Source organism: Capra hircus, chromosome 2 (genome assembly GCF_001704415.2).
Source record: "Capra hircus breed San Clemente chromosome 2, ASM170441v1, whole genome shotgun sequence".
Classification (NCBI taxonomy): Eukaryota; Metazoa; Chordata; class Mammalia; order Artiodactyla; family Bovidae; genus Capra; species Capra hircus.
Genome location: NC_030809.1, coordinates 113,685,936 through 113,709,663, shown reverse-complemented (window position 1 = coordinate 113,709,663; position 23,728 = coordinate 113,685,936). Strand labels below are relative to the sequence as shown.

Below are 23,728 nucleotides of genomic sequence, written 5' to 3'. Positions count from 1 at the left end.
ACTACTGGAAAAACCATAGCCTTGACTAGACAGACCTTAGTCGGCAAAGTAATGTCTCTGCTTTTGAGTATGCTATCTAGGTTAGTCATAACTTTCCTTCTAAGGAGTAAGCATCTTTTCATTTCATGGCTACAGTCACCATCTGCAGTGATTTTGGAGCCCCGAAAAATAAAGTCAGCCACTGTTTCCACTGTTTCCCCATCTATTTGCCATGATGTGATGGGACCAGATGCCATGATCTTAGTTTTGGTGAATGTTGAGCTTTAAGCCAACTTTTTCACTGTCCACTTTCACTTTCATCAAGAGGCTCTTTAGTTCTTCTTCACTTTTTGCCATAAGGGTGGTGTCATCTGCATATCTGAGCTTATTGATATTTCTCCCGGCAATCTTGATTCCAGCTTGTGCTTCTTCCAGTCCAGCGTTTCTCATGATGTACTCTGCATACAAGTTAAATAAGCAGGGTAACAATATACAGCCTTGACGTACTCCTTTTCCTATTTGGAACCAGTCTGTTGTTCCACGTCCAGTTCTAACTGTTGCTTCCTGACCTGCATACAGATTTCTCAAGAGGCAGGTCAGGTGGTCTGGTATTCCCATCTCTTTCAGAATTTTCCACAGTTTATTGTGATCCACACAGTCAAAGGCTTAGTGATTCAGAATTTTTAAGGGTTATACTACGCTTATAGTTACTATAAAGTACTGACTCTGTTTCCCTGTACTGTATAATATAGATCCTTGTAGCTTATTTATTATATATTTGGTAGCCTGTATCTCTTAATTCCCTACCCATGTCTTTCTTGTCTCCCCACTGGTAACCTCTAGTTTGTTCTCTTTATTTGCAAGTCTGTTTCTTTTTTTTTTTTTAATATATTCACCATAATGTTTTGTTTTTTATTCATTACTTAAAAGTATATTCTTTTTTAATTTATATGAACTCTTAGGATAAAATAGTAAATGAAAAAAACTAAGGTTTCAGTATTGGGAATGATTCTTTACTTCTAGCATTTTGTTTGATTGCTTCCATTTAAGGTAATATCTTTTTGTTAAACTCCTAAATGAATCATCTATAATTTGTTTAATTTTAGATTGGCCCCTCAGAGTCAGCCATATGTGCTTTTTTTTTTTTTAAACTTTTTGAAAACCTTGATCAACTTATGAATGTCAGAGGGATGGAAGTTTTTTTCCTCCAGATTTGGGGTGTGAGCCTTTTCCTATAATAAGAGAGTGGGAATGGAGAGGGGATGGAAAAGAAGCAAAGCAAAAGCAAATATTTTTGGCTATCCCAATTCATAGTTTCAGCATTAAACAGTTAGCTTGTAACATAGACTGAACTGTTCTAGGGCCTTTTCTATATCTTATACCATAGGTTTTCTCCTGGAAAATAAAGGTCAAAGACTTAAAAAGGCTACTTTAAAATGATCTGTTATTATAAATAACAACAATCCACCAAGGCTAGTTTTGCTTTTTCCATTTATGCTGTTCCATCAAGTAACTGACAGTTTATGTTACTAGACCAACTAATTCCATGTTTGTGTATGTTAGCTGCTCAGTTGTGTCTGACTCTGTGACCCCATGGACTGTAGCCCACCAGGCTCCTCTGTCCATGGGAATTCTCCAGGCAAGAAGACTGGAGTGGGTAGTCATGCCCTCCTCCAGGGGATCTTCCCAACCCAGGGATTGAAACCAGGTCTCCTGCATTGCAGGCAGATTCTTTACCACCTGAGCCACTAGGGAAGCCCTGCATTTCCATGTATCTTCTTCACTGATAGGTTTAAGGAGACTATTTTTGAAGTAAATATAATAAGTTGAGATGCTCTTCTCCCACTTTCTTACTTGAGGAAGGTAATTAAAACTACGTATCTTGTTTAACAGAGATAAATATTACAAGTTTGAGATCCAGCTATGAATTAGATTCTGGTTTTTCTCAAACTGCTTTTATTATCAAGATGAGAAGGCGCTTTATCTAGGTTTAGACTAGAATTTTAAAGTGCATCTATAAACCTGGGCTTAAACTAGACTAAACTAAATCATAGCATTTGGAGTGTGCAATAAACAGCTTTAACCCCCTCTCCCTTTTTAACTGCATAATTCTATTTATATGAAGTTCAAGAATCAGCAAACTAATCTAAGTGATAGGCATCAGAATGGTGGTTGTTTTGGAGGAGAGGAGCAATTTAACTGAAAAAAGAACATAAGTGAACATTCTAGTGATAGATGTGTTCTCTTTTTTTTAATTGAACTATAGTTGACAGTATTATGTTAGTTTAAGGTGTACAACATAGTCAATGTTTAGATACATTAGAAAATCACCATAAGTCAAGTAACCAACTGGTTCCATATGAAATTATTACAATATTGTTGACCATATTTCTTATGCTGTATATTGCATTCTCACGACTTGTTTATTTTATAACTGTAAATTCATGCTTCTTAATCTCCATTGCCTATTTCACTCAGTCAGCCCCTTCGTCTGGCAGCCCCAGTTTAGTCTCTGTATCTAAGACTCTATTTACATTTTGTTTTGTTGGTTCATTTGTGTTTTAGACCTCATAAATGAGGTCATTTGATATTTGTCTTTATGTCTCACCTATCATTATACTCTCTAGATTCTTCTATGTTATCACAAATGGCAAGATTTTATTTATTTATGGCTGTAGCTACTTCTTTAACTTACTCTTCCTCCATACAATAAAGGATTTTTGTCATGTATAAAAAAAAATAGGCACTGGTATTTTTCACTATTTATGAATAAAGCTGTTCAGTTCAGTTCAGTCGCTCAGTCGTGTCCAACTCCTTGTGACCCCATGAATCGCAGCACGCCAGGTCTCCCTGTCCATCACCAACTCCCGGAGTTCACTCAAACTCACGTCCATCGAGTCAGTGATGCCATCCAGCCATCTCATCCTCTGTCGTCCCCTTCTCCTCCTGCCCCCAATCCCTCCCAGCATCAGAGTCTTTTCCAATGAGTCAACTCTTCGCATGAGGTGGCCAAAGTACTGGAACTTCAGCTTTAGCATCATTCCTTCCAAAGAAATCCCAGGGCTGATCTCCTTCAGAATGGACTGGTTGGATCTCCTTGCAGTCCAAGGGACTCTCAGGAGTCTTCTCCAACACCACAGTTCAAAGGCCTCAATTCTTCGGTGCTCAGCTTTCTTTATAGTCCAACTCTCACATCCATACATGACTACTGGAAAAACCATAGCCTTGACTAGACGGACCTTAGTTAGCAAAGTAATGTCTCTGCTTTTGAATATGCTATCTAGGTTGGTCATAACTTCTCTTCTAAGGAGTAAGCGTCTTTTAATTTCATGGCTGCATTCACCATCTGCAGTGATTTTGGAGCCCCCCAAAATAAAGTCTTGACACTGTTTCCACTGTTTCCCCATCTATTTCCCATGAATAAAGCTGTAGATATTAAGTGAATTGCCAATGCAAGCTTAGCTCTCTCCCTTCTCTTTAAATATTAGTGAACTGTAGAATTATGAGGAAGTTGGGCATCATAGTTCAGACACAAAATAGGACTTTACTTTGAAGAATGGATTAGAAATTTGATAAGATAAAGATTTTTTTGAGCAAGATATCCTTGTCTTGATTTCTAACATTTTATTTAATAGTTTATTTTTTACTGGTTTAGGAATGTGGCCCTTAGCCTTTCAGTGATTTTGGTGGGACTCTGGATTAGAATATAGATGATCAGAACATTTATTATTTGCCATGTAGGACACAGGATATTTTGGTGCTATGACTATGATTTAATATATTTGAGTAGTAATTGTTTTTTTCTAGAGTCTTTTTCTAAGAAAAATTTTTTTTGGGTATAGTTGATTTACAGTGTTGTTTGTTTCAGGTATATAGTAAAGTGATTCAGATATACATACATATATTTCCACTTTTTTTTAAGATTCTTTTTCCATATAAGCCATTACAGAGTACTGAGTAGAGTTCATTGTGCTATACAGTAGGTTCTTATTAGTTATCTGCTTTATATATGGTAGTGTGTATATGTCTCTCTAAATCACCCAACTTATCCCTTCCCTTACTCTCTTACCTCCTGGTAACCATAAGTTTGTTTTTTATCTCTGTGATTCTATTTCTGTTCTGTAAACAAGTTCGTGTGTACCATTTTTAAGATTCTACTTACAAGCGATACTTGATATTTGTCTTTCTCTGTCTGACGTACTTCCTGTGTTGATGGACACTGAGGTTGCTTCCATGCCCTGGCTATTGTAAATAGTCAGCAGTGAACATCGGAGTGCATGTGTTTTTTCAAATTATGGTCTTCCCCGGATATTTGCCCAGGAGTGGGACTGTTGGATCATATGGTAGCTCTATTTTCAGTTTTTTAAGGAACCTCAATACTGTTCTCCGTGGTGGCTGTACCAGTTTACATTCCTACCAGCAGTGTAACAAGGCTCCCTTTTCCTCACACCCTCTCCAGTAGTTACTGATTGTAGAAAATTTGGATTATCAAGGTTTCCATGACAGGTAGCAGTAAAGTACTGCAGTGAATCCTTAAACACATCTGTGTGTTCTAAGATCTATTTCTGCATCTAGCTAGGGATGTTTTGCTTCTGAAAATTGAATATAACCCAGATATAAGTAATAATATAGCAAAACAGTTTACTGAAGTGCTGAATATTCAAGGTATGTTTTTATTTCTGAAGTCCTTCCTAGTTAGATCTAGCGTCCTAAAAGTATGGATTTATCCATCTTACTCAAATCTTTGTGAAATAAGACAGGCTTTGAATGAATTAATGAGTAATCAGTCTTCAATCCACTTATAATTGAAAATAGCCAAGTCATTTATGACATTATACCAAGAAATAAATATTATGTGCAGTGTCCAATACCATGTGGATAGTCAAGTGTATCTCACCAAGTCAAATATTTTGTATTTTTGTCTGGCTCTTAGTAGAGAGGTACACAATTTTTAAAAGTCAGTTTTAATATGAGCATTGACATTTTGCATTTATTCACTTAGTGAATAAATTTTATAATAGAAATAATTCATTTAATAACTTAGAGAAGGAAATGGCAGCACAGTCCAGTATTCTTGCTTGGACAATCCCATGGACAGAGAGCAACTGAACACACTTAATTACAAATTTTTTTTTGTTTATTTTATTGGCTATTACCTTAAAGTATACTGGAGTTAAACAAGGGAGTTTGGGACTGGAAATTCTGTTAATGAGTGTTTAATAAAGGGTTACGAGAAGAGAGCTAAGAGAGACACCAATATTTACGGTGTGGTTAGAGCAAGCAAAGGTATAGCCTGAGAAGAAATGGCTAGACAGAACAGAAGAAAATCAGGAGAATACAGTTGACAAGAAGCAACGGAAGAGACTTTGTCAGTGTTCTGAAGTTAGATGCTAGTGAGAGGTGCTATAAGATTCCTGAAGAATGGCTGTTAGGTTGAGCATCATGAAGACAAATCATCGGTGTCCCTTTTTGAGACTGATTTCTCATAGCATGGTGGAGGCACATTCCAAACTGCTATGTTTTGTATAGGAAGTAAAGAAGTGGAGAGGACAGGTACAGCTTGGAGCCAAGAAGTTTGGGTCCGAACAAGAGGAAAGAATGCAATAGGTGGAAAGGGACTTAATGTCTGAGGGTGACTGACTTGACTGATACAATATATTAGGTTGGCAAAAAAGTAATTGCAGTTTTGGACCTTGAGTTTTAAATCATTATAACTAGGCTAACAAACACTTTTTTTTTTGTTAACTAGGTTAAAAAACACATTTTTGTTAATCAAAATAGGAACCATTACAATCAACACATATTTGCCAATGAGAAGTAAGTTTGTTTATTCTTGTAGTGTGAAAAATCCGTGATTCATGCGATGTGATGATGGAGAACTATAGTAACTTGATCTCACTGGGCCATTCCATTTCTAAGCCAGACATAATTGTGTTATTGGAGGAAGGAAGAGACCCCTGGATGGTTGTGAGGGAAGAAGCAAGAAGCTGGAATACAGATTTGGATTCAAGTTATAAAATAATCAGCGATAGAAAAACATTTATTTCTAGGAAACATTCATCTCTTTTTCTGCATCAGATCATTCATGGTGGTGAGGAAACGGTATGAAAAATGTGGGAAGGCTTTTTGTTATGCCTCAAACTTTGCTCAACATGGAAGAGTTCTTACTGGAGCAGACTGCCAGGACTCCAAGATAGCGTCAGTTGTACCACTGAAGGAAAATAAACTCCTGGATGTCAAATTAAGGGAGCTGCCAAGCTGGATACTAATGCAAGATTTCATCCCTAAAGGCATTGCTGGAGCATTTCAAAGAGCTTATTGCCGGTATTACAACAAGTTAAACATGAAGAAAGGGAGGGTCACTGGGCTTTCTATGGTGCTGGCAGCTTACATGCTTTTCAACTGTTGCCATTCTTACAAGGAACTTAAACAAGAGCAGCCATCGAGTACCACTGAAGAGGGCACATTCTGCATTCCTGGCCATGACCTTTGCCAGGGACCCCTGAATCCTTTCAAAGCCTAATGGAGAATTAACACCCCCCAAAAGATGACTGGTTAAAAAAAAAATCTCTCTTAGTAACTTTCAAATCAAGTAATATGAACTATAATCACCATTCTGTATATTACATCCCCATGAGTTATTTATTTTATAATTGGAAATTTGTGGCTTTTGGCCTCCTTCACACATTTCAGCCACTGCTTCTGGCAGCCATTAGTTTCTTCTCTGTATCTGTGGCTTCGGTTTTATCTTTTTGTTCTTGATTTTTTTTTCCCCCTAGTCCATGTATAAGTGAGATCATACAGTATTGGTATATATCTTTCTCTGTCTGACTTCACTTAGTATAATGCCCTCAAGATGCATCCATGTTGTCATAGATGGCAGGATTTCTGTCTTTTTATTATTGAATAATAGTCAGTTGTATACATGCCACATTAAAAAAGAATCTCTTGATGATCTCTTGTTTCCATGTCTTGGCAATTGTAAAAAATGCTACATTGAACACTGGAGTGCAGATGTATTTTCAAAGTAGTAATTTTGGTTCCTTTGGGTAAATACCAAGAAGTGGAACTGTTGGGTTATATGGTAGTTGATAGTTTTAATTTTTTGAGCAATCTCCATACTGTTTTTCATAATATCTGCACTAGTTGACATTCCCTTCTGCAGTGCAGGGCTTCCCAGGTGGCTCTCAGATGGTGAAGAATCTGCCTGCAGTGCGGGAGACCTGGGCTTGATCCCTGGGTTGGCAGGATCCCCTGGAGAAGGGAATGGGTACCCAGTCGAGTATTCTTGCCTGGAGAATTCCATGGACAGAGGAGCCTGGTGGGCTGCAGTCTGTGGGGTTGCAAAGAGTCGGACATGACTGAGCAACTAACACACACACACACCAGCAGCACATAAGGGCTCCCTTTTCTCCACATTCTTGCCAGCATGTGTTATTTCTTGGGGTTTTTTTTTTTTTTTTTTTTTGGTAATAGCCATTCTTACAGGTGTGAGGTGATCTTTTATTGTAACTTTGATTTGTATTTCCCTGATGATTAGTGGTGTTGAGCACCTTTTCCTGTATTTATTGACCATTTGTTTGTCGTCTTTGTAAAAAATGTCTATTCAGAGCCTCTCCTTATTTTTAAATTGGGTTTTTTTGCTTTTCTGTTAAGTTGTATAAGGGTTTTTAAAAAATATAGTCTATTATAAATCAACTGTATTCCAATAGAAAATAAAAATTAAAAAAAATTTCTTGATTCGGGATATGACTAACCCTTGGAAAGCATTTTCTGCCTCCTGCTGGTTATGGAAGCGTTTTCCCTGTAAACAGTTGTCAAGATACTTAAAGAAGTGGTAGTCCATTGGCAAGAGGTCAGGTGAATATGGCAGATGAGGCAACAGTTCATAGCCCAATTAGTTCAACATTTGAATCATTGGTTGTGCAACGTGTGGCCAGGCATTGTCATGGAGAAGAATTGGGCCCATTTTGTTGACCATTACTAGTTACAGGTGTTGCAGTCTTCAGTGCATTTCATTGATTGCTGAGCATAATCCTCAGATGTAATGGTTTTGCCAAGATTCAGAGAGCTATAGTTTATCAGACTGTCAGCAGAGCACTGAACAGTGACCATGACCTTTTCTGGTACAAGTTTGGCTTTGGAGCTTCTTCTCAGTCCAAGCACTGAGCTGGTTGTCACCAGTTGTATAAAATCCATTTTTTGTCGCATGTCACAATCTAATCAAGAAATGGTTCGCCATTGAGCGTGGAATAAGAGAAGGTGGCACTTCAAAATGATGACTATCTTCATTTTTGGTTAGCTCATGAGGTACCCACTTATGGAGCTTTTTCACCTTTCTGCTGCTACTGCTAAGTCACTTCAGTCCTGTCCGACTCTCTGTGACCCTGTGGATGGCAGCCCACCAGGCTCCCCTGTCCCTGGGATTCTCCAGGCGAGAACACTGGAGTGGGTTGCCATTTCCTTCTCCAATGCATGAAAGTGAAAAGTGAAAATGAAATCACTCAGTCGTGTCTGACTCTTAGCGACCCCATGGACTGTAGCCCACCAGGCTCCTCTGCCCATGGGATATTCCAGGCAAGAGTACTGGAGTGGGATGCCGTTGCCTTCTCTGTTTCACCTTTCTAATTTGCTTCAAATGCTGGATGACTGTAGAACGGTTGTCACTGAGTTCTTCAGCACCTTCTCATGTAGTTATAAGAGTATCAGCTTCGAGGATTGCTCTCAATTGATTGTTGTTAACTTCCAATGGCCGGCCACTGTGCTCCTCTTCTTCAAGGCTCTCATCTCCTTTGCAAAACTTCTTGAACCACCACTGCATTGTATGTTTGTTAGCAGTTCCTGGGCCAGGTACATTGTTGATGTTACAAGTTTTCTCAACTGCTTTATGACTCATTTTTTTAAAAAAAAGCTCGAATTTGCTTTTTATCTAACACCACTTCTGTAGTTTAAAATAAGTATAAAATAAACTGCAAGTAATGTCATTAGCAAAAAACAAAGCAAGAGATGCACATTAAAATGATGTATAACATAACTACATCTATTTAAGAATGTGTTCCATATCAAACTGCAAAGTTCCTCAGTGCAAAACTGCAGTTACTTTTTCACCAACCTGATAGACTCGTAAGGCCACTTAAATATTGATGGGGAAGTATTAGTGAAAATGGAGATGTTTCAAATATGGAAGAGAAAGAGGCATGATAGATTGAGGTCTCAGGAAGTACAAAGAACAGTCTGTGGACAAACTTCCTTGGGAGAGGATAAGATCTAGAGCAGAGGTAGTAGAAGGTAATGCTTTCCGTTTTGCTTCTAGAAAGAAAGAAAAATTGCAGAAAACCCCCAAGATGACTTACATTTTCTCTGTGAAGTGAGAAAGATTAGATCATTTCCTAGGTAGCAGGAGAGAAGAGGAAAGCATTGGAAATGCGAGAGAAGTCAAGATGGTTTGGAAAGGGTCGTTTGTTGGGAAAGGAAACATTGCAGGGTTGCTGGGTGAAAACTTTTTGTGATGGAATCCAATCTGAGCCTAGCTTATGGTTAAATTTCTCTTATAACACATCATTTAATAATGAGACTATACTATGGTTGGTATTATTTTCAGTCACCCATTTTATGTGTATATAAAGAAATGTACAGATATAAAATAATTTCCATGGTAATAATGATTTTCTCCCTGTGGCTAGTCACTGTAAAACCAAAATTTTAAGTACAATTTGTTTAAAGTTTTTCTGCAAGTTAAGCTTGTTTATTGTTTTTAAAAAGAATGACTTTTAAAAATGACTCATTTTGTATGAGCAATGCATGTTTATTATAAAATAATACAGAAGAAATTAGTATTTCTGTACCAGTTGGGTGACCAGCATGCAGTTAGTCCAATTTTGTTTCAGTGTTTGTTTGTGCCAGCATACTTAGAAGGTGAAATTTTGAAAGTGGCTGTAATTTCAAAGTGGGCCGCCTTGCTGACTGGTAGGATCTCTTCCAAAGACTGAGAAATCTTATGGTATGTTACCTTGTGTATATAATCCACTTAGAGTATATACAGAGAGGAGTATTTTCAAAACCGAATGAACTGAACGATGCTCAGACTTAGCTTATTTTAGTACTCCTCAGTTGCAAGACGTAAGAGGATAGGTCCATGTTTACATCCTTTAGTCATGTTATTCTCATCTCTGATATACGGAAGTAATAGATTCTCGTGGAAAGGGATATAGCTATCCAAGTGTTTCTCCAAGAACAATTCTTTGTCAGAAGCAATGATCAGCCTTCTCTGCTTGCTTTCTTTACCACTAAACAGCATCTGACGCAGTTGAATACTCCTTTCTTCTTGAAACATTTTCTTTCCCTTACTCCTATGAAAGCACACTCCTGCTTTTTCTCAGACTTTGTCACCACTTTGTACTCTCTTTTGCCAGATCCTTTCCTATCAGACACCTGAGTTTTTGAGTGGTCTCTCTATATGATGTTGTCCAGACCCATAACTTTAAACGCATCTGATAATTTCCAATTTTATATCTCCTGTCATGACCTTCCATCCTGCATGTAGTCCATTCCGTAGTATGTGCCCAGTACAAACTTTCCCATCTTCTCTACAGCAACAGTTTCATCTCACATTACCATTTATCTGCACCACTGCAATTACTCCCTACCTTAATCTTTCTGCCCTCACTCTTCTCCTCTCCCTTAGAATCTGTTCCTCTTAGAGTAACCACAGTAGCTTATTTAGCTCATAAATCATATATCATCATGCTACTTTCCCTTTATTTAAAGCTCTAATCAATGGCTTCCCATTATAGCTAGAATAAAATTCAAACAGCCATGGTTACAAATGTTTGTGAACTGCTCTCCTTCTCCAATATCAATTTGATTTACCATCGTCTGCCGTGGTTCACCCACGCTGACCTTCTTCCTACTTCTTAGAACTCTCTTCCTGTAGGTCTTCACATTACTCCCTCATTCTGGCCAGTCCAGTCTCAGGTCCGGTATCATCTCCTCAGAGAGGAGTCTTTGACTATCCTAGTTCAAGTATTGCCCAGCAGTGCTGCCCCCTCCCCTCCACACACACATGCTCTATCACATTGTCCTATTTTATATAGAATAGTACTAAAATGCAATGGAAACCCACCCCGGTACTCTTGCCTGGAAAATCCCATGGACGGAGGAGTCTGGTAGGGTGCAGTCCATGGGGTCGCAAAGAGTCAGACACGACTGAGTGACTTCACTTTCATTTTCACTTTCATGCATTGGAGAAGGAAATGGCAACCCACTCCAGTGTTCTTGCCTGGAAAATCCCAGGGACGGGGGAGCCTGGTGGGCTGCCATCTGTGGGGTCGTGCAGAGTTGGATATGACTGAAATGATGCAGCGGCGGCAGCAGTACTAAAATAGTTTTTAAAAATCAGGTGACATCCCACCACTAAAATGACCATAGGTAATATTTTCAGACATTTCTTGATTTTACAAAAAAAGTGTGATCTCACATTTTTAATTTATTTAAATAGGAAGCTTTGTCACAGTTTCCTATTTAAACAGTTTTAAATACGAAACTTTGTAATTTAAGTGGAAAATTGGTATTACTTGCCAAAACTGAAGATAATAAGAATAAATACAGTGAAAACTACATATTTACTGAATTTTCTAGCCTTTAGAAGTTTTGAGGTGAGGTGTGCTCTGTTGATAAAAGTCAAATTTACAAATGTTAAACATTAAAGATCAGCAACATCAAACTGACATTTTCTCCTTGGCATAATCAGGACTAAAAGAGAATTAAAAGCAAAATAACTCTCATCAAGCAATTCAATATGATATAGTATAATCTTTATGATGACTTCTTTACTGGTAAAATATTTCCCCAAAAGAGAATTGTGATAGTAATTGTAACATTTTTGATAATAATCATTTTAGTTAATGTGAAGTTGAAATAACTTTCACCATGGACTAGGGTAAAAAACATTCTGGTCAAAGTAAGAATTAGTGGGGGCAGGGAGCAGAAACCTGAAAACTGCAAAGTTTATTTTGTCCTGTTTTCAGATGAATTGAGGACATGAAATGATATTTCTCAAAATTAAAGTTTGAATACATTACTGTGAAATTTCTTCTGAAGTATTAATTCCTATATCCTAAAAAAATAGTGTATGCCCCGGTTACTGAAAGAGTTCTATGTACTGGATTCTCTGCTAAGTACTTTACATATATTATCTAGTCTAATCATACCCATCTTCTGAAAGGTAGAGATATCTTCATTTTAAAGATATGATACTGAGATCCTTAGAGGTTCAGTGATTTGTCTAGGATTTTATGACCACAGGCCCATTAAAGCCCTTGTTCTTAACCAGTAGATCTTGTACTAAATAAAGATATGAGAGATTACTATAATGTGAGTATATGGTGATGTCTGTTGACCCAGGAGCATGTCTTTGGAAAGTAATCTCTAATTTTTTGGTTTTAAGAATGGGAAGTTGCAACCCAAAACCTATCAGTTCAGTCACTCAGTTATGTCCAACTCTTTGCAACTCCATGAATCGCAGCACGCCAGGCCTCCCTGTCCATCACCAACTCCCGGAGTCCACCCAAACCCATGTCCATCGAGTCGGTGATGCCATCCAACCATCTCATCTTCTGTCGTCCCTGTCTCCCCCTGCCCTCAATCTTTTCCAGCATCAGGGTCTTTTCCAATGAGTCAACTCTTCGCATCAGGTGGCCAAAGGATTGGAGTTTTCAGCTTTGACATCAGTCCTACCAATGAACACCCAGGACTTATCTCCTTTAGGATGGACTGATTGGATTTTCTTGTAGTCCAAGCGACTCTCAAGAGTCTTCTCCAACACTACAGTTCAAAAGCATCAATTCTTTGGCACTCAGCTTTCTTTAGAGTCCAACTCTCACATCCATACATGACTACTGGAAAAACCATAGCCTTGACTAGACAGACCTTTGTCGGCAAAGTAATGTCTCTGCTTTTGAATATGCTATCTAGGTTGGTCATAAGTTTCCTTCCAAGGAGTAAGCATCAGCAATGCTAAGGGGAAGGTGCATAGCAGTACAAGCTTACCTCAAGAAACAAGAGAAAAATAAATAACCTAACTCTACACCTAAAGCAACTAGAAAAAGAAGAAATGAAGAACCCTAGGGTTAGTAGAAGGAAAGAAATAATACAAATTAGGGCAGAAATAAATGAAAAAAGAAAAACAAAACAAAGGAGACCATAGCAAAAATCACCAAAGCTAAAAGCTGATTCTTTGAGAAGATAAATAAAATAGATAAACATTAGCCAGACTCATCAAGAAAAAAAGGGAAAAGAATCAAAGCAACAGAATTAGAGATGAAAATGGAGAAATCACAACGGACAACACAGAAATACAAAGGATCATAAGAGACTACTAACAGCAACTATATGCCAATAAAATAGACAACTTGGGAGCAATGGACAAATTCTTAGAAAAGTATAACTTTTCAAAACTGAACCAGGAAAAAATAGAAAATCTTAACAGACCCATCACAAACACAGAAAATGAAACTGTAATCAGAAATCTTCCAGCAAACAAAAGCCCAGGACCAGACGGCTTCACAGCTGAATTCTACCAAAAATTTAGAGAAAAGCTAACACCTATCCTACTGAAACACTTCCAGAAAATTGCAGAGGAAGGTAAACTTTCAAACTCATTCTATGAGGCCACCATCACCCTAGTACCAAAACCAGACAAAGATGCCACAAAAAAGAAAACTACAGGCCAGTATCGCTGATGAACATATGCAAAAATCCTTAACAAAATTCTAGCAAATAGAATCCAACAACATATTGAAAAGATTATACATCATGACCAAGTGGGCTTTATCCCAGGGATGCAAGGATTCAGTATTCACAAATTAATCAGTGCGATACACCACATTAACACATTGAAAGATAAAAGCCATATGACTATCTCAATAGATGCAGAGAAAGACTTTGACAAAATTCAACATCCATTATGATAAAAACCCTCCAGAAAGCAGGCACAGAAGGAACATACCTCAACATAATAAAATCCAAATATGATAAACCCACAGCAAACATTATCCACAATGGTGAAAAATTGAAAGCATTTCCCCTTAAATCAGAAACAAGACAAGGGTGCCCATTCTCACCACTACTATTCAACATGGTTTTGGAATTTTTAGCCACAGCAATCAGAGAAGAAAAAGAAATAAAAAGAGTCCAGATTGGAAAAGAAGTAAAATTCTCACTGTTTGCAGATGACATGATCCTCTACATAGGAAACCCTAAAGACTCCACCAGAAAATTACTAGAGCTAATCAATGAATACAGAAAAGTTTCAGGATATAAAATTAACACAGAAATCCCTTATATTCCTATACACTAACAAAGAGAAAACAGAAAAAGAAATTAAGGAAACAGTTCCATTTACCATTGCAACAAAAAGAATAAAATACTTAGAAATAAATCTACCTAAAGAAACAAAAGACCTATATATAGAAAACTATAAAACACTGATGAAAGAAATTAAAGATGACACAAATAGATGTAGAATATACCATGTTCATGGATCAGAAGAATCAATATAGTGAAAACAAGTATACTACCCAAAGCAACCTATAGATTCAGTGCAATCCCTATCAAGCTACCAATGGTATTTTTCACAGAACTAGAACAAATCGTTTCATAATTTGTAATGAAATAAGAAAAACCTCGAATAGCCAAAGCAATCTTGAGAAAAGAATGGAACTGGAGGAATCAACCTGCCTGACTTTAGACTATATTACAAAGCTACAGTCAGCAAGACAGTATGGTACTGGCACAAAGACAGAAATATAGTTCAATGGAACAAAATAGCCCAGAGATAAATCCATGCACCTATGGACACCTTATATTTGACAAAGGAGGCAAGAATATACAATGGAGAAAAGACAATCTCTTTAACAAGTGGTGCTGGGAAAACTGGTCAACCACTTGTAAAAGAATGAAACTAGAACACTTTCTAACACCGTACACAAAAATAAAATGGATTAAAGATCTAAACATAAGACCAGGAACTATAAAACTCCTAGAGGAAACCATAGGCAAAACACTCTCCGACATAAACCACAGCAGGATCCTCTATGACCCACCTCCCAAAGTAAGGGAAATAAAAGCAAAAATAAACAAATGGGACCTAATTAAAAGCTTTTGCACAATGAAGGAAACTATAAGCAAGGTGAAAAGGCAGCCTTCAGAGTGGGAGAAAATAATAGCAAACGAAACAACTGACAAATAATTAATCTCAAAAATAAACAAGCAGCTCCTGCAGCTCAATTCCAGAAATATAAACAACCCAGTCAAAAAAGTGGGCCAAAGAACTAAACAGACATTTCTCCAAAGAAGACATATAGATGGCTAACAAACACATCTATAGATGTGTTGCAAAGTCACAGATAGTCAGATATGCAGATGACACCACCCTTATGGCAGAAAGTGAAGAGGAACTAAAAGGCCTCTTGATGAAAGTGAAAGAGGAGAGTGAAAAAGTTGGCTTAAAGCTCAACATTCAGAAAACGAAGATCATGGCATCTGGTCCCATCACTTCAAGGGAAATAGATGGGGAAACAGTGGAAACAATGTCAGAATTTTTTTTGGGGGGGGGACTCCAAAATCACTACAGATGGTGATTGCAGCCATGAAATTAAAAGACGCTTACTCCTTGGGAGGAAAGTTATGACCAACCTAGATAGCATATTAAAAAGCAGAGATACTACTTTGCCAACAAAGGTCCATCTAGTCAAAGTTATGGCTTTTCCAGTAGTCATGTATGGATGTGAAAGCTGGACTGTGAAGAAAGCTGAGTGCAGAAGAATTGATGCTTTTGAACTGTGGTGTTGGAGAAGACTCTTGAGAGTCCCTTGGACTGCAAGGAGATCCAACCAGTCCATTCTAAAGGAGATCAGTCCTGGGTGTTCTTTGGAAGGACTGATGCTAAAGCTGAAACTCCAATACTTTGGCCACCTCATGCGAAGAATTGACTCATTGGAAAAAACTCTGATGCTGGGAGGGATCAGGGTCAGGAGGAGAAGGGGACGACAGAGGATGAGATGGCTGGATGGCATCACTGACTTGATGGACATGAGTCTGAGTGAACTCCGAGAGTTGGTGATGGACAGGGAGGCGTGTCATGCTGCGATTCATGGGGTCGCAAAGAGTTGGACACGACTGAGCAACCGAACTGAACTGAACAAACACATGAAAAGATGCTCAACATCACTCATGATCAGAAAAATGCAAATCAAAACCACAATGAGGTAACATCTCACGCCAGTCAGAATGGCTGCGTTCAAAAAGTCTGCAAAGAGTAAATGCTGGAGAGGGAGTGGAGAAAAGGGAATGCTCTTACACTGTTGGTGGGAATGCCAACTAATACAGCTACTATGGAAAACAGTGTGAAGATTCCTTAAAAAATTGGAAATAGAACTGCCATGCGACCCAGCAATCCCACTGCTGGGCATATACACTGAGGAAACCAGAATTGAAAGAGACATGTGTACCTCAGTGTTCATCATAGCACTGTTTACAATAGCCAGAACATGAAAGCAACCTAGATGTCCATTCCTGTAGCTGTGGTACATATACACAATGGAATATTACTCAGCCGTTAAAAAGAATACATTTGAATCAGTTCTAATGAGGTGGATGAAACTGGAGCCTATTATACAGAGTGAAGTAAGTCAGAAAGAAAAATACCAGTACAGTATACTAACACATATATATGGAATTTAGAAAGATAGTAATGATGACCCTATATGCAAGACATCAAAAGAGACACAGATGTAAAGAACAGACTTTTGGACTCTCTGGGAGAAGGCGAGGGTGGGATGATTTGAGAGAATAGCACTGAAACATGTATATCACCATATGTGAAATAAATCGCCAGTCCAGGTTTGATGCATGAGACAGGGTGCTCAGGGTTGGTGCACTGGGATGACCAAGAGGGGTGGGATAGGGAGGGGTGTGGGAGGGGGGTTCAGGGGGGTTCTCATGTACACCCATGGCTGATTCATGTCAATGTATGGCAAAAACCACTACAATATTGTAAAGTAATTAGCCTCCGATTAAAATAAATTAATTTTAAAAGGAAAAATAAATCTATCTGGCTGTAAAAAAAAAAAAGAATGGGAAGTTGTCCAAATGGCCACCAAATTTTCTGTAAGCTTGTATTTTACAGCTCTTTTAGACCTAGTTGATCCCAGGGCTATTCAGTTTTGAAAGCTAAATTTAATATTCCTTTCACTTAATTTTTTATCTTAATTTTTTGGCAATATTTTCAAAAATAAACTTATTTGTATAATATGTTTCCACCTCATATATAAATAAAAAAAATAGTGATACTGTGAAGCATGGGAACAACAATGCAGTTCAATTTCTATTGTCTCCTTGGTTAAAATTGAGTGCTGAAATGAATAGATTGCCGTTTAAAATCTGCTGATGCATTTACTTTAGGAATGTTGTTGAGGATATCACTATAATTACTCATTAGCCCCTACATCAAGATGGCTTTGTAAGAAATATTTCATTCTAAGTGTCATAAGTTTTTTATTTCTGTGACTGAACTGACCATGTTTCCTTTGTTGATCTGACTGCCAGATCTGATCTAACCTTTATTTTCAGTTTTCCTGTTTTATTGTGTTATTTGTATAAGTTGCCTCATGATGATAAGAAGTTAATATTGTGCTTCCAGGGAGACTTTTTTCATATTTTTTGGATATTCAGAAAATTTACCTAAACCATTGTCTGGTGTGTTTATTAGTAGGATATAATGTACCTCCTCATTTTTGACTTAATTTTGTTCATATGAATCAGATACTGTATGACATTGTTTGCCAGTAATACTTAAGTATTAATTTAAATACTTATACTTAATTATAATAATTTACTTTAAATTTATTATTACCAAATAATTCCACATTAAGATAGGAGATCAATTATTTCTAATTCTGGGAAATTATATTTAAAAACTTTGCAACCTGCAATGAGAATGTCTTGGTCTTCTAGTATGTAAGAATGAGCTATAGTCACTGTTTTTCTCTTATCAAACTCAATCTAACTGTCTTTCATGATTCCTGTGATACCTTCTATCTAAAATAACTGGTCCTTTATGTTTGAAAACATCTCATTTGGGGAATATAATCTAATTGGTAATTTTAATTAAATTAATTTGTTATAAATGTGTTTATTGTTCTGTGGGTATACCATTGCTTTCTGTTTATAATATTTCTTAGCATTTGTTCATTTTTGTAATACTGTTATCTGATAATTTGAGTAAATCCCAGCTGAATTATGTTGCCACATTATGTCTTCAAAAGGGCATAAAGTCAGTACACATGCTTCAGTAATATCTGGTTGTTTTACCCTTATGTTTCCAGTTGGCAATTTGAAATTATGGCTTCAACTGCACTTTAAATATGTGATAATAGCATGTGTTTCTAATAAGGGCCAGCACCATTTTGTTCAGATAGTGTGAATGGTTGTCACTCATATATGACAAATGCACCTTCATCTGCTTCTTTGATAGCCCCCTAAAAACCATACCCTCAAATCAGGCCGATGAAATTAGCTGCTGTGTAAATTGTGTGTCTGAGTGGTTCATTATCTAATCACCGTCAGAACCACAGTGATAAAGTAGATTGAAGCAGGGAAGAGGTCTGCCAGATGATTTCACACACACACCCCCCACCCAAATCCGGTTTCCCTTGGAAACCCTAATAGTGCAGTTTAGAACTTCAGACTCTCATGCCTGGAATACAGTATCTTTTAATGTACCAAACCTGAAAATACCGGTAGTTCTGGAGCATAATTTTCTTTCTGTAAAAATCATAATTTTATTTATTTCAATCAGTTTTTGAAATGTTGAAGCTCTTGAATTATTATTTTACTAATAGTGCCCTAAGTAGTATGAAATCAGGAAAAAAAATACTCTTACTTGTAAGAATTGAGAATAATTTGAGTAAATTGTTAACCTTCTAGGAATCTTGAAGCACTCTAATAATGACCTTCTGTGTTATTTGTTTATTGAATTGCTTTGCTTTAATTTATTTTAGGTGCTTTTGAAGATGATGATATCACACATGTTGAAGGAAGTGTAGATCCTGTTCGAGATATAGAAATAATACATGAAGAGCTTCAGCTTAAAGATGAGGAAATGATTGGGCCCATTATAGATAAACTAGAGAAAGTGGCTGTGAGAGGTGGAGATAAAAAACTAAAACCTGAATATGTAAGTAAAATTTATAGCTTCTTTAGATATTTGAGTTCATTTTCTTTGATTAATTTTTTAAAATAAAGCACATATAACATCTAATATTGTTATGGAATTTTAGGATTCAAGAATCATTTCTCTTTTTTTTTAACTTTTACTAAAGCAGCAAATACTTTTAAAGAGAAAAATGTAACAAGAAAAAAGCATTTTCCCTATTATTTATAATTCCCCATCATTATTTATAATTGGTATTTATAGTTCCCCATTGCCTTTTTTCTTAAATTTTTTAAAAATTTATTTTTTTAATTGAAGGACAATTGCTTTACAGAATTTTGTTGTTTTCTGTCAAACATCAACATGAACCACAGTCATAGGTGTACATATGTCCCCTCTCTCAGAATGATTCAAGGATCATTTCTGTTAAAACATTATTGAAAAACTTTGTTTTCTCTTGGCAACAAAGGATCATTGTGATAGACTGGCTAAGTATTCTTAGCAAGCCATATTTAGCACTAATATTGAGTATTTATATGGTTACTATTAGTAGCCTCAAGTTTTAATGTTGGAAAGTGAAGTCGCTCAGTCATGTCCGACTCTTTGTGACCCTGTGGACTGTAGCCTACCAGGCTCCTCTGTCCATGGGATTTTCCAGGCAAGAGTACTGGAGCCATTTCCTTCTCCAGGGGATCTTCCCAACCTAGGGATTGAACCCAGGTCTCCCTCATTGTAGGCAGACCCTTTACTGTCTGAGCCACCAGGGAAAACCTTTAATGTTGGAGATGTGGAATTTTCTGACGAAAACTTGCCAAATTTAACTAAATGACTGAATATGAGTTTTGTGGATTTGAAGAAGTGATTTATATAAGGAATTGGTCTTCCATAGCAATTGACTGAATGAATGCACTATTAAAGTAGACAAATAATTTTAACATTTTATGCAGTGAAAATACATGTCATTGTCTTTAATATTCAAGTATGTTTTCTATCACATTGTGACCACTCTTTAATAATATTCTAATCAATGTTTCAAAATTGGTTTTGAAGCTTTTAGTTTAAATACAAAAAAAAATTGTCTTTTACCATAAAAAAGCAGCTTAATTATATATTTTCTCATTTATTAACATTTTCCATAAACTGTTCTTGCTTTTTATGGCTTTTTCTTTCTTTTTAACTCTTCATGTGATTTTAATATGCCTGTTTTTTATTTTCTCATTTCTCTGATTATCTTTTCTTTTTGTTTTCTCATTTAAGTTTGGCAAACACAGTTGATTAGGGAACTCTAATAGGAAGAAATCAATTACAGAATCTAAACATAGGCACACTACCAATAAATTATGGTTGAAAGTGCCTGGTCCTAAAGCAGAGAGACCTGTGTTGTGCTACTCATTTCTTGATAGTTTGGAGCGAGCCCAAGTCATTTGACTTTTCTTGACATCATGGTTATTTCACTTTTTCCCTATGCAAATAGAGTGGAGAAAGGAAAGCGATTTGTCAGTGGAAATTATACAAGATTTAGGGCAGGAAAGGAGATTTCACATACGGACAAAGATATTCCTTTCTGAAAAGGGGAAAAATCGTGAGAAAGATATTGGGATTGAAGGCAATTCCTTTGCCCCAAACAACACGGTTTTCTGATTAGGATAAAGCTGAGCAGTCATCCCTTAGTTAACCGATGCTTACTGACATTCTTACCTGTTTCAGAAGCATTAACTGTCTTAAAAATAAAATTTGTTTATCTTGCTTTTACTTATACATGGGGAAAAGAGACATCACATTCTTCTGAAATTCCTGGTCTTTCTTCTTGAAGAAAATTAGAACATTAGAAAAATTAGAACATCTATTAATTCTCATTTCCAAACACTGAGATTATTTTATCATTTTCTTTCCTCTGATTTAGCTGCTTCAGAATAAAGTATGTTTCTCAGCTTTCTTTCTGATTATCATTGTCCCTAAGGAAAATTTAAGTTAATTAAATTTCTCCCTGATGAGAGAAATTAAGTACTAATGAGTAAAAACTTGTTGGATAGAGTTGAGCATTGGAGGGCCACAAAGTATTTTAATAACTAGGTTTTTTTTTTTTTTCCCACTCCCTAGAGTCAATTTTTGCCTCTCTAGGAGTAATATTACCCCTAATGTGCATTTATGGGGGTTCCCTGGTGGCTTAGTGGTAAGGAACCCGCTGCAACAAGATCCTTAGAAATTCTAATGCATAATTATTTTCTGTAACCCAAGAAATATGGGAGCCAAGAGAGTACTAAATAAGATAAAAAGTCTCTTGTGACTTGGTCTTTAAGTCATGTCTGAGTCTTTTGCCACCCCCTGGACTGTAGCCCACAAGGCTCCTCTGTCCCTGGGATTTCTCAAGCAAGAATACTGGAGTGGATTGCCATTTCCTTCTCCAAAGGATCTTTTCAACCCAGGGATTGAACCTGAGTTTCATTCATTAGCAGGTGAGTTCTTTATCACTGAACCACCAAAGAAGCTCCAATAGTTTCCTAGGGCTGCCATAACAATTATCACAAACTAGATGGCTTAAAATGAGAGAAATGTATTCTTTCACAGTTCAAGAGGCTAGAAGTCTGAAATCAAGGTGCCAGCAGGACCATGTTCCCTTGAAAGCCTCCACAGGAGAGTCCTTTCTTGCTTTTTCAGGTTTTGGTAGCCCCAAGCATTCCTTGGCATGTGGCAGTATAACTCCAGTCTCTACCTCCATCTTCACGTGGCCACCTCTCCCTGTGTCTCCGTCCATGTTCCCCTCTTCATATAAGTGAAAGTGTTAGTCACTCAGTCGTGTCTGATTCTTTGTGACCCCATGGACTATAGCCTGCCAGGCTTCTCTGTCCATGGGGTTTTCCAGGGAGGAGTACTGGAGTGGGTAGCCATACCCTTCTCCAGGGGACCTTCTCTACCCAGAGATTGAACCCAGGTTTCCTGCATTGTAGGTGGATTCTTTATCTTATGAGCCACCAGGGAAGCTTCTTATAAGGATCCCAGTTATAATCGGTTTAAGAGCCTACCCTACACCAGATAGGCATCTTTACCTAATTCCCATAATGCTACACTCTGAGGGATGCAGATTTCAACCTATCTTTTGAGGACACATTAAAACCTTAACTTTAACACCAGAGACATCAAGATCAAGACTGATTTTAAAGTGTATATACATTCTAAAATAAATAAATAAATAAAGTGTGGATACATTCTATTGGGCTTCCCTGGTAGGTCAACTGGTAAAGATTCCACCTGCAATGCAGGAGACCCCAGTTTGATTCCTGGGTCAGAAAGAAGGGATAGGTTACCTACTTACTCCAGTATTCTTGGTTCCTGGTGGCTCAGATGGTAAAGAATCCAGCTGCATTGTGGGAGACCTGGGTTCAATCCCTGGGTTGGGAAGATCCCCTAGAGGAAGGCGTGGCAAGCCACTCCAGTGTTCTTGCCTGGAAAATTCCATGGACAGGGGAGCCTGGTGGGCTACAGTCCATGGGGTCACAGAGTCGGACACAACTGAGCAGCTAAGCATAGCGCAGCACATACATTCTATTTGGAAAGACAAAATTTGTAAATGAAGGTAGAAAGCTTTAAGGATCGTTTTATTTTGTATTGACTAATTATTTGGAAATCATCATACTTAAAAGATATTTATAAAACTAACAATTATCTGATTAAACCACTAAATAAGGCAACCAGGAATTGTAAATAATAGATCTGTTTTTCTTGTCAGTCTCTCTGAATTAAATAATTAATGTCCCCCAAACATATAGCTATTACCAGATTTCTTCTCATTATTCTTAGGGCAGTTTTTAAAGTTAATTTTTACCTAACTTAAAAAACATTAAATAGGATAGATTAGAGATCTCTTCAAGAAAATTAGAGATACCAAAGGAACATTTCCTGCAAAGATGGGCACAGTAAAGGACAGAAACAGTAAGGACCTGACAGAAGCAGAAGAGATTAAGAAGAGGTGGCAAGAATACACAGAAGAACTGTACAAAAAAGGTCTTAATGACCCAGATAACCACGATGGTGTGGTCACAAACCTAGAGGCAGACATCCTGGAGTGTGAAGTCAAGTGGGCCTTAGGAAGCATTACTACAAACAAAGCTAGGCGAGGTTATAAAATTCCAGCTAAGCTGTTAAAAATCCTAAAGGACTATGCTGTTAAAGTGTTGTACTCAATATGCCAGCAAATTTGGTAAACTCAGCAGTGGCCGCAGGACTGGAAAACTTCAGTTTTCATTCCAGCCGCAAAGAAAGGCAATGCCAAAGAATGTTGAAACTGCTGCACAGGTGTGCTCAATTCACATGCTACAAGGTAATGCTCAAAATCCTTCGAGCTAGGCTTCAACAGTATATGAACCGAGAACTTCCAGATGTATAAACTGGATTTAGAAAAGGCAGAGAAGCCAGAGATCAAATTGCCAGCATATGTTGGAACATCGAAAAAGCAAGAGAATTCCAGAAAAACATCTACTTCTGCTTCATTGACTATGCTAAAGCCTTTGACTATGTGGCTCACAGCATACTGTGGAAAAT

At 37.3% G+C, this 23,728-nt stretch overlaps 1 protein-coding gene across 1 annotated transcript in view; it reads left to right on the top strand.

Annotated features, from left to right (window-relative positions):
* Positions 1 to 23,728, top strand: part of OLA1 (Obg like ATPase 1) — a 165,714-nt gene that overhangs the window by 77,941 nt on the left and 64,045 nt on the right. Inside the window, exon 5 of the mRNA XM_018064821.1 lies at positions 19,038 to 19,213. Within this exon, the coding sequence (XP_017920310.1) occupies positions 19,038 to 19,213 (176 nt within the window). The remainder of the gene's footprint in view (positions 1 to 19,037; positions 19,214 to 23,728) is intronic.